This window comes from Vombatus ursinus, unplaced genomic scaffold (assembly GCF_900497805.2).
Source record: "Vombatus ursinus unplaced genomic scaffold, bare-nosed wombat genome assembly UNPS02014799.1, whole genome shotgun sequence".
NCBI classification, from domain to species: Eukaryota; Metazoa; Chordata; class Mammalia; order Diprotodontia; family Vombatidae; genus Vombatus; species Vombatus ursinus.
Window position 1 is genome coordinate 28,536,559 of NW_020954577.1, and position 12,208 is coordinate 28,548,766.

General features: G+C 42.4%; 1 protein-coding gene across 2 annotated transcripts in view; it reads right to left on the reverse strand.

Annotated features, from left to right (window-relative positions):
* ATP2C1 (ATPase secretory pathway Ca2+ transporting 1) overlaps positions 1-12,208 on the reverse strand; it is a 91,310-nt gene that overhangs the window by 11,723 nt on the left and 67,379 nt on the right. For both annotated transcript variants that reach the window (XM_027872205.1, XM_027872204.1), the window contains exons 17-20: positions 10,977-11,133; positions 6,573-6,743; positions 3,991-4,088; positions 1,565-1,615 (exon numbers count right to left, since the gene is read on the reverse strand). In XM_027872205.1, coding sequence (XP_027728006.1) covers positions 1,565-1,615; positions 3,991-4,088; positions 6,573-6,743; positions 10,977-11,133 — 477 coding nt within the window. The remainder of the gene's footprint in view (positions 1-1,564; positions 1,616-3,990; positions 4,089-6,572; positions 6,744-10,976; positions 11,134-12,208) is intronic.

The following is a 12,208-nucleotide window of genomic DNA, read 5'->3' on the forward strand; positions in this document are numbered from 1 at the left end:
ATACAATGATAGCATTATAGAGAAAGAGAAATGAAAGACTTTGGAAATCTGATCAATACAAATGCTCAACCATGAATCCAAACACACACACACACACACAGAGCCAATGCAGAAATGGGCTCTGACATATTTGTTGTGCGTGGTTCTGTTTTTCTTGCTTTCTTAATGGGGGGCTGGGGGGTGGGAGGGAGATAACGTGAGCCTGAAAAGAAACAAAACAAAACAGAATTTTCTCTGAAGTCCTCCTCCCCCTCTGGCTTAGCAGAGACGTTCTTGGTGGCTGCTGGTGCACCCAACGGTTAGACAACTTACCCAGGTTCACAGCCACCAAGCAGGAATGGGCCTTGAACCCAGGTCTTTCTGAGGCCAAGCTCAGTGCTACTCCCCTGCAATTCTTTCCTCCCTTCTAACATTTAGTAATATGCAAAGCACTCCATAAACAGCACAGTACTGCTCTTATGTGTCTGACATTTTTCAGTTTAGCCAGCTAATAGAGATGCCCAATATTCAATCATCTTTTACTCTTCCCTCATTTCCATCTCTTCTGTTCATTCAGTTACTAGTCTACCATTTAGACTGAGATTAAAGACTGCTGTCAAAAACAACCAGTGTTTATTAAAAGCTAGGAGATGTAGCCTGGAGTGAGGAAGATCTGAGTTCAAATCTGGTCTCAGATACTTACCAGCTGTGTAACCCTGGACTCACTTAACCTCTGTCTCCCTCATTTTTTCTTCATCTGTAAAATGGGGATAATAACAGCATCTACCTCCCAGGGTTATCATGAGGATAAAATGAGGTATTTGCAAAGCTCTTTGCAAACCTTAAAGTGCTATGTAAATACTAGCTACTATTAAAAGTTTCCTAGTTCTAGGCTTTTGTTGTAACAGACACATTTTCTTTCTTACTGTCAATTTAAAATTGACTACATTTCAAAGTTACTGCATTTAGTAGTAGTTTTCTTTTAAATCTGCCATTTTCCTTTGTCTGTTAACTTGTTCGTACTCCAGTTTTATGTTTTAACATCATCTATTTCTCATCCCTACATCGCACTTTACCAAGCCTTCATGTAATAGGCCTGGATTCAAAATAATACTAATATTCTTTAAAAAGCAAATCGATTTTTCTGTCTTTCTTTCATGGGCTGCCATGGCCCCACAGGCCTGGACCTCTCTGATCCTAGCTGGGCTGACCTCACAAAGCAGACCTGACCTGGGCCAGGTCAGGATACATGTGGAGCCTTTGTGGGGGGGCTGGCTGTCCCAGACGCTTCAGAACCCCAAGGACCATGTGGAGGAGACACGGATTCTGGGAATGGAAGCACTGTCTTACCAACAGATTGGTGACATTCAGAGCAGCTCAGCTTCAGGCCTAAGCAGCAAGGCAGCCTCTCGGGCCACCACTCACGCTTCCCCCTGGATTGACCATTTGTATCCACTCCCTAATGCACTATCATTTCCCAGCCACAGAGGCAGGACATGGGTATAAACCTCAAAACTTACCAAAAGCATATAAAGCAAGAGGTGCAGACATGAGCAGAGGCCAACTGTCTACTTCAGGCACTTACCTTAATGATTTTCAACTTGTGCCTTGGACTGGCTCTGTAAAAAACTGCGACCTAAAGAAAAAGCAAAATGGGGATCTCAGTTCCGTAGAATATCCAAGTGATAGATACCGAGCTCATTCTTTCTCATCACTTACTAGCCTCACTTTACTGATATCGGGACGTTGTACCTTTCTAGGACACCTGTGATGGTAGGAACCTCAAATACCACAGAAACCACAGGAATGCAAACACCCCAAGGGAGACAGGTTGTCTGAGCTAACCCTCTATTTATACAGCAACAGAGTGAACCCCACCTTAAGCTGTCAAGATACTAAAAAAAAAAAGATGACAAATTCTCTTGGTCCCACACAGTGGTTCCTGGTGATCTTCATGTCCTTCCTTCGGTCACTAATGGAGTTAGAAAAGGGAGGGTAAGTGGTTGTTCACAGTCTTTCCCTATAATGTGAAAGTCCTTCCTGATTCTTTTTTATCCAAGTTCAAGTAAGTGTCTTTCCTCTCCATTTTCATTCTTTCTTCTAATTCATTTCATTTACTACTCTAGACCTCTGAATCCTTTCCAAAAATGACACAATTTTAATGACAGTCTAATGCCAGTGACAAATAACACAAAGTCAGTATTCAAAGGACCAAAGATAATAAATATGATAGTTTTTTATAAAATGTTTTTAATAATTAATTTTCAATTTTTTAGCAATTAATGTGGATTATCCAGGTTCTTAATTTTCTCTCCCTCCTTTAAGGGAATTTTTAATATTCATAATTGTCTTTATCAGGGACCAAATCACAAACAGGATAAGTAAAATAAGACAAAAAATACCTCAATCTGCCCAATTTTAACACCATTTGGCTATCATATCTGAGATGAAAGGTCTGACAGGAAGAAGCTGAATGGAAGAATCAGACCTTAACTATAGACTCCAGTTATCCTTGTTAATCTACTTTGTGCCATTACTTCTACAGGGTACAGGATGGGATTTACGTTTCCTTATGGCACTAAATTCTAAAAAATAAAATAAAATGAAGGTTGGGTCAGAATAGGAAAAAAAAAGGGGGGGAGGGGAGTCTTTTAAATGCAGAAACAACCTGAGAGTTGTTTCTCCTCCTGAGCCTTTGGAAAATAATTAAAATCAATAAAAGGAATTTTTTAAAAAGAAAACCTTCAGAACAAACTCTCTTTCTTTAGCGTATTGCCTAGGCCTCCTGGGGAAAAGCACCCACACATCCATACAAGGAATATAGTTAGAGGGAAAAAAGTCAAGATGAACAAGTGCTCAAAAAACCTGCTGGGCATGTAAGCCTCTTCTTGCCACAGACAAAAATCTAACCCCACCAATCAGGGAATGAGGATGGCAGAGAAGCAGCAAGAAATGAAAGGGGCCCCAGGGTTAGTGATAATGATTAGAAAGAACACAGCAGTGGACAAAGTCTCAGGTTAAAGAAGTGAGTGACGGAGAAAAAACGCACTGAGAAGCTATGCGGTCTATTACAGGGTGTCCCAAAAGTCTTAATGCAGTTCTTGGCTTTTCTGTTTTTTATATTTGTGTTTTTCCCCAGGTTTTAAAACTGTACTAAGTCCTATGGGACGCACCTGGAAGATAACTGAAAACACAGAGCGAGTGTGTTCGAGGATCAGATTAATCCCCAGAAGAAGGCTGACAGATGAATGGCAGATAAGGATCTATATCGATGACAGCATCCCTGTCCTTTCCTGGAAGGTCAAAAAGGCCGGCAGGATGTCATGGATGATCAAACCACTAACTTAGACTCCCAGGCCGGGGAGCACATGCCCCCTTCGCCCCCTCCGGCTTTACTGGCTACTTTATCTTCCTAAGTCCCTCTCCTTTTTCCTCCATTTCCTTCACTCCATGCAAGACTGCTACAGTTACTATATCCCAAAACCAGATGATAAACAAAGTTAAAGAGCTAAGATAACATTTCAAAGTCCTAATTACAGTGAATAATTCTGTCACAAAGCATATGAAACTACAAACACTCCTAAGGGCCTTTTGAGATAAGAATACTAATTAATTTAAAGTTATTAAGCCACAAAATCCATTCTGAAGGCTTTCAAGTCTACCTCTTAAGGGAATCTCAAATCTATTGCTTATTTTAGTCATTTATAGAATGTTTTCCCCTGAAACATTTCGTTTTCCCCATAAGCAATTCAAGTTTGTAATGTGCCCTTTACATTTTGTTAAAATGTTGTTGCTTTTGACTATATATATCTGTAACTTGTCACATAAAAACAATTTTTAATTGTTTTTCCTGACTTCTCACAATGAGTGGGAAAGGGAGCAGGAGAAGGGAGATAATTTGGAACTGAAAACAAATTGAATTTAAAAAATTAAATGAAATTTAAAAAAAAATCAAACCTCCTTCCAAAAAACACAGATGCAATATAAAATGCTGTTGCTTTTTAAGCATACCTTTGGTGCTATTTGTGAAAGCTGCTGCACATCCATTGCATCAATTTCTTCTCCTGAAACTGACTGGGAATTTTTGGAATACAACCCCAAGCGACTGGCTGCAGAAAAAATGGGGAGTGGGAAGGGAGAGGGGAAAAGGGGGGAAGAGAACAAATCAAACAGCTGATCACTACTGTGGTCTTAATGGATTACCATTTAATCCAATTCTCATTTTAGTATTCTGGACTTTTGGGTTTTTTTCAATTTTTATTTCAACTAAAATCTTTTAATAAGAGTATTCTCTCAGTGACACTACACAGCTATGCAATGATGCATTTCATTATAAAGTTACAAAAATGATATTGTATAAGGCCCTCAGGGGCAAGGGTTATTTTATTTTTTGTCTCTATAGACCCATAGTTCCAGACAGAAGATGCTTAATAAGCAGGCTACTGAATACCACCCGCATGAAAAGAAGAAGGTGGGCCAGTCACTCAACGAGAGCAGAAGGGAAGGGCCAGAACACAGCCCAGAAGTCCACAAAACACTAAAAGGCCAGAGAGAAGAAGGCCTCTGGTACGCTGTGGGAGGGTCATCCATGGAAGCTCCATGGGCAAGGATCTGGGAAGATGAAAAAGCACGGTCAGGCTGGCCTACGCACCAGAGGAAGAAAGGCCAATAGAACGTAAGCTCCTGGAAGGCAGGGGCCATTGTGCTTTTTTCTACAGCACCTGGGATGTAGGAAGCACTGAATGAGATTATAGATCCATCTGAGTATAATCTAAAACAAAAAACTTATCCCCAACTTTCTAAACAGTCCTAAATGAATTATATATGTCATATTAAAAATCATTACATATTAAATTATAATTCAGTCCTGCCAGAATTAGCAAAGCTCTGCATTGCAGACAATCTCCACAACAGAAATGAGCAAGTTGGGGGACCAAAAAGTAGAGAGACTTCCTCATCAGTCAGACAATGGAGATAAACCCAGCTCTTCCTGCCCCCATGCTGGCCATGCTATTCATCCAAGCTCCTACCCAGGGAGCATCCACCAACCAGCCCAAGTGGCTGGGGTCTCATCCCAGCTAAGATTTTAGGATGGACTCTACTTTCAGGAATTGGAACCAAGTGGCAATCAATCAAACTAAATGGTGGCCAGCAGAAACCCAGTTTTAACAAAGTGATAGTGAGCTATAATTAGCACACACTTGAGCAGTATGAACTCCGGACTACCTTGTGATATATTGTATGCAAATGTGTAAAAGTTTGGGGCTAGTTTCCTTACTTTAACAAGGTAAACATACTCCTAATAATCTCACTGATACAATTTGTGCAGTGAGCTCAACCTTCCTTCATTTGCTGCAGGTAAAAACTCTGCCTAGCTCTCTGAGTTCCTCTCAGAGAGAACCATAATATTTTTTCTTCCCCCTGTATTTTTCCTTCTGTGAAAATGCCCTTATTAAGGTCATCTAATTAAAATAGCATTGAAATAAAGAGCTCTGTGTGCTGAGCTATGGGAAATACAAAAACACAATTTACTCAAGAATGAAGTCAATGATAATCTCCTGGACAACCCACTCCAAGTCTGGGTCTGAACCTTACCCCTAATCCCTAACACAGGGCTCTATAAAATCCAACATCATAAATCATAAATGCTGAATGGAATAAGAACTGACTCTGTGCAGTGCATTACAGAGTCTGGAGCACTTTACCCCCACAATAACCATGAGGTAGACAAGACAACCTCATCTCCATCTTGCCTAAGTGGAAATGAGGCTCAGACAGGCAAAGGAATTTGACAGCTAATAAGTAAAAGGAAAGACCTCAAACTTAGGTCTTCCTTCTAACTCTCTCTGGGATCCTGAGAAATAATAATTGTCTCTCCTGGTAATAGCATATAAATATATGCTTTAAAGCCCATACATTAATTAAAAAGAAAAACTAAAGATATTTTAGGCCTACCTAGCAAACTTCAAAATCAAGACATGCCTTGAGACCTGAACAACAGGGTAGACAGGGCAAAGCTGAAGGCTCATCCTGACTTTGCTACTGATTTGCTGTAAGACTTTAGATCAGCCAATTAACTTCTCTGTGCCTGGATTATGAAATGGATATAATCTCTTTCCCAACCTACCCCTGCAGAGCTGTCTAGTCTTAAATGAGACTGTAAATGGAAGGGCTTTGAAAACTAAAATGCCAAGTAAAACCTCAGCTGGCATCATCATCATCATCATCATCATCATCATTATTATTATTGTTGATAAGCACAATAAACTGAAGCTAAAAACATCAGGATAATAAATAAACTCGCTATTCATGAATGCTGTAAAATTATGTGATCCAAATTATTCCCACAGACTGGTTTTCTACCTGTACTGGTATTATCAAGCACTACTGTATCTTTTGATATGAATATTTACAACCCATTGGACAGATGGGTACAACTGATGGCTTGAGTCAGTCTTTACTTCACAGTCATATCTCAAACATACAGACGCTCTTGTGAAACGGAACTCGCCACTTAAAAACACACCAGCCGCACTAAACCACCAGAAGAGTTGGGTGACAGAGTTAAAATGACCACACTGGTCTTTCCGTACCAATGGCAATCGCAGTCTCCTGGGAATCTCCCGTCACCATCTTTATGGACACTCCTGAAGCAATGAGCGTGGTAACTGCTTCTTTCACTCCAGTTCTGGGAGGATCAATGATCCCCACCAGGCCCAGAAATGTCAGCTGTCCCAAGTCAGGGCCGGAAGCCAAGGCAAGAACTTTGGAAGAAATGACAAAATTCAAGGAAAAGAAAAATGAGTCTCAAAGAAACTTGTTCAAATATAGTTATTAGAGTGGAGAATATGCTAAGTATAGAGAATGACAATGGATCAAGTAAAATTTCCCCTTAATCACTTAAGTGTTTCCTTCTTGTAAAATGTTTGCCAAATCAAATACAAAAACGTAAACTCCTCGGCAATCTGGCGACCCCGGTCTCCTTGCCGTCCCCTGGACAGATATCCATTCTCTCCGCTGACTCCAGGCAGCAGCAGGCTGCCCAGGCCTGCAGGTCTCTCCCACCTCAGGCCCGGTGAAGACCCCGCCTTCTCTGAGAGGCCCTTCCCCATCCTCTTGAATGCTAGTGCCTCCCCTCGGTGACAACTTCCCGCCCATCCTGTACTAAGTGTGTACACAGCTGTGTGCATGTTGTCTCCCAGTCAGACTTTGAGCTTCTGGATGGCAATGACTATTTTTTTGCCTTTCATTGCCCAGGAAATAAGAGGTGTTTCATAAATGCTGGTATACTTGACTTGATCTACTGAGATTTATAAGCAAAATCATATATATTGAGGTATTTCTATTTAAAAGCCTTATGTACTGGTTTCCTTTTCAAATAAACAACTGAAAAAAATGAAGTTTTCTGTCCATCAAAAAATGATGAAAAGGATTTCAAGAATACTTGTACTTCCAATTTCAATACAACAAATTTTAACTATATTCTTTCTTTCTGTCTTTCTCTATCTGTGTCTTCCTGTTTCCCCTTAAAAAAAAAAAATCAAGTATCAGTAACTGAATTAGGTCTTGGCCCATCAAAGTTTTTGACAAGCATTGACATTATCTCCATTTGTTCCACTTTTCATTCCTCCTCATTACCATTTTTCATGAGAAAGAAGCATTTTCCTTTTTGCTTAGTTGTTGAAAATAATTCAAGATTTTCCATTATTAATTTTAAAAGAAGACAAACCAAACATTTTACATTTTTTACTCACTCTTAAAAAACTGTGTCTTGGGGCAGCAAGGTGGTACAGCGGATAGAGCACAGGCCCTGGACTCAGTAGGACCCAAGTTCAAATCCAGCCTCAGACACATAACACTTACTAGCTGTGTGTGACTCTGGGCAAGTAACTTAACCCCACTGCCTACCCAAAAAAACAAACAAACAAAAAACTGTGACTCAACAGACCTTGATGGGGAAAATTCTCTTTTCCTCCTTATTCCAAAGAACAGGGAGTACTGTGATTTCTCCTGAGAAACCTAATCCAATAAGGGCTCTGGGGGAAAAATTCACCAGGTCTCTAGGGCTGTCCCTCCAAAGATGCTCTATCTTTGCTCTCCAGGATTTGCCAACTGAAAAAAATGACTAAAATTCTAGCAAAAGTTACTCCACTTTCTTCCTCTAACATCAGCCCGATTCACTGCACAGCCCAGGGGGCAAAGCAGCCCATCTATCTGGGTCTCTTCTACTTAGAAGAAAGCCAAGAACAAAGTGGTGCAGCCAGGACAACTGGACTGGCGGCCCCAAGTCCCCAGAGGTAACCATCTCATCCGGCTGAAATCTGAAGAAAAGGAGCCACGTCCTGACCCTTCTACCACTTCAGCACGAATCAAAGTAGGTGTTTCTCTCAGTGTCCTCCTAATTTTACATTCCCTTTACATCCTTTTAGCCTGAATTTTTAGTCAGCTGCTTACCAATAAATACTATTACATACCTGTATCTACCAGTATAGGACACAGACATATCTGCTCGAGACAGAGAAGTGGATGCGGTAGTTTTGGGAATTAGAATTTCTTAGGATTCACTAGCTGAGTAGGCAAATTCTCTAGCCCCAGAGCTCCCACAAGGACTAACTTGCAAAATCTTTACTTACTTAAAATTTTTAAAAGATGTTCATAGTTTATAGTTTTTGTTGAGTATAAGGTAGCTGAAGCCACTGGGAGGCCCATTTTTTTGTCCTCATTTTTGATGTGTTGCCTTCGATTTCCTTTTTTAAGAAACACAACACAACTTCCACACTCAGTAAGGCGCCTCATCCAGTGGCTGCTGCCAAGTGAAAGGAAGACGTTCACCGATGCCAGTCAGTGAACAAGAATCTCTGAAACACGTGGCACGTGGCAAGCCACTGGGATGAGGCCAGGGAGTCAAAGAATGGCAAAATGAGAGTGGGGGATGGGAAAAGATTTGTTTGGTAAGAAAGGGGCCTCTTCCTGTGAGATGGGGCAGAGGAGAGGGCAGGCTAGAGGAAGACGTCAGGGCTGGGTGACATGTGAAGTCTGGGCAAGGTCCTCAGATGTGAGGCGGGTGTGGTGACAGGAGGCAGGGAGAAGACTGAAGAAGGATGGAAGGTGTAGAGGGGTCAGGGAGGCCCTGCTCTTGCACCAGGCCCGGGGCCGGGGCTGCTGGGCTCTTTGACATGCCCTTTAGCCTGAGCCAAACCATCTGGGGCTGTGCCATGAGCAACCTAGAAAATGCCTGAGTTCTCTGAGGACTCCAATGCAGTTGTCCTGAATGGATGACTGGCATTCCTGAAGCAGCCTACCCACCTGGGGCCTGAGCCTGACTGATGACCGGGAGGCTTTTCAAGTCAAGGAATGCTGCCTCTCATTTGATAAGTCAACAAGCAATAACCTCCTCTTCTGGGCTTTTGAGTATGTGACCTCTAAAAACTTTTCAGGTCACCCTTCATCTTCACAGCTGACATCAGGACAGGGGATGAATAAGGGAGGGGATCAGAGGCCAGAGGTTCTGCAGCCTTGCTGGGCCTTCAAAGCTCATCGCCATGATGACGTACTCCATCAGCAGAGGAACCGACTGGAACAAGGCCTTAAACTGGGCCTTACAGCTCTTCAAAAACTAGGAGACACTGAGAGATCTCTTCCGTTGGAGTCTGACTTTGAAAACAGCCATTCTGCAACTTAGGGGAATTTAAAATATCCCTTCGCAGAAGATACCAGGAAGCACCAGTGAGGCAGGGTGTCCCTCCAGCCTCTGAAGCCCATCTAGACGCCAGCAGAAGCAGGGCTGGGGCCGCTCTAGTCCCACAGACCCAGGCTTGGCCATCCTGAGAAGCAGCATTCCTCAGAGTCCGTCTAGTTCTCTTGTGCTGGGTCTACTGGGGGGGGACCCTGCACACCCAGAACCAACAGCTGCAGCCAGCACAGCCCAGCTACCACCTTTCTGGAAAGCTCCTGTCTCTACAATCCCATCACACCAGACTCCATTTAACTTGGGTGAATACAACTACCCAGGCTCTCCAGAAGTCCTTGCTCCCTGGGCTGAGCATTTGGCAGGGCCATGGTTTCTCTCCTAACCTTGACCTCCCCATGTGTTGAATCCCTGTAGAGTATTCACAATTTACCCCCAAAGACAAAAATGTTAAGACTATACTTGTAACCCGCAGCTAGGGCTAAGCCTCTGGGAAGGAGGGGAAATGCCCAGTTCAAATACTGGTAAACTAGGTCCTCCTTATGAGGCAACAGCCTACAGCTTGTCCTCAAAGCATGGTCCCAAAGGCCAGGAGGGGGGAGACGGTGCTTATTTAGAATTATAGGACTATAAAAAGGCTTTCCCATAGCCTTTTTCCACCCAATTATGGTCCCTGAGTCCTGAGAGAGAAAATCCTCCCCAAGTGAGACTGCATCAGAATAAGAAAGCCCTGGCATTTCTAGCTAATTAAGGGGAGGGGGGAGCAGCTAGACAGTGCAGCTCCAGTCTTGGAATCAGGAGGACCTAAGTACAAATCCAGCCTCAGACACTGGACACTTACTGTGCCCTGGGCAAGTCACTTAACCCCAATTGCCTCACCAAAAAGTAGAAAAGAAACAAGTGGGAAGGCACTGGTGAAGACAGAAATAACAGTAAAACTTATGGCTAGAAAACATGGCCTTAAATTTGTGCCTCTTGCTGACAGCATATAGCAAGAAAAGGCTCAGCCTCTATACCCTCCCCCTCAACCCACTGCGGTAGATGGACAGTCTTCTGATGAAGAATAAAAAAATGGATAAGGTAAGACATATTTTGATTATATACAGTCTTCATCTTCACAAAAATTTTCTGGCCCAAAAGAAAATTTTTGGAGGAAGAGAAGGACATAGTTAACAGTCTGCTGGGCATAAAGGAGATATGAGAATGAAGGGCTGCAATATTTCTGTTAAAACACGATATACACTGCACGAAGTGGAAGAACAGAAGCTAGCAAGGAGTCCTCCCTGGGGCCCCCCCAAAGTGGAGGTACCTCTGAGTCCTGCAGAGCCCATGGTGGACTTCTCCTGCTGGTAGACATCCTTCTGCTGCTGAGTGAGTGCCAAGGTCTGTCCTTTGCTGTTGTACGTGGTACAGTATCTAATCACTTGTTCATAAGCACCCTTCATAAAACAAATTTCTGGGTTGTCCTGAGGAGAAGAACAGACATGACAAGGCAGTGAAATTTCTACCAGACTGCCATGAAGCAGTGCCACGTTAGCACCATCGTGGCCGCTAGCACATTTCTGCTGTAAATCCCTGCATCAACCTCGAAATGTAAACAGCCTTGTCCAAAACACAACTGTCAGATCTTCCTTACAGCCACATAAAAAAAAAAATTATCCCTACATAAAATTAAAGCCACAAATTTATTTACATTTTAGGGGTGCAGGAATTTTGAACATCTAGCACTTATTTTCATGAATCTTCACTAAATATCAGGGGTTCTTAACCCAAGTTCATGAACTTTGAAAAAAAACTCTGATAACTGCATTTCTATATAATTCATTTAATTTTTAATCTATACATTTATTTTATACCTTTAAAACAATTATTCTAACAAAGGGTCCATAGGCTTCACTCAACTGCCAAAGGGGCCATGACACAAACATCATTAAGAATTCTTGCTCCAACACAGACAATTTTGGCACAATAGAAGAGGCTTTTTTTTCCCCTTAAGATGTAGAGGGTCAAAGCTGCAATTTTATTAATACAGACAACCCTTAATAAGGAATCTCACTACCAATACAGATCTTCAACTGTTCTGCAACTTAAAGTACAAGAAAATGCCTTGGTATTGAGAGGTTAAGTGACTGGCTCAGGGTCACACAGCCAGCACGTATCAGTGGTGACACTTGTACCGGGTCTTCCCTAACCACTTTTCCATCTGCCCAGTCCATCCAGAAGAGTCACAAGGGCTGTTAACACATTTCTATTGTCGTTACACGTATGACATGTTGGACTCTCCTGAGTTACGTGGCTTCTTAGCTCCAAGATAAAAAATAATCAACAAGTCCTCTCTACTTCTCTCTTTCCTTAAGAACCATTATGAATGTCCCCAGACTCTTCATCATGCCCTCCTTCTCCAGGAAACTCAGCCCTGGGAGATCCCCCTTTGCTGCAGGATTGATTCTGCCTGGACCTCACATCCCACTCAATGACCTGACTGAGCCCTTGGACTGGAGGGCAGGGCCATGGGCTACAGGCCTCTGCTGAAAAGAGGGG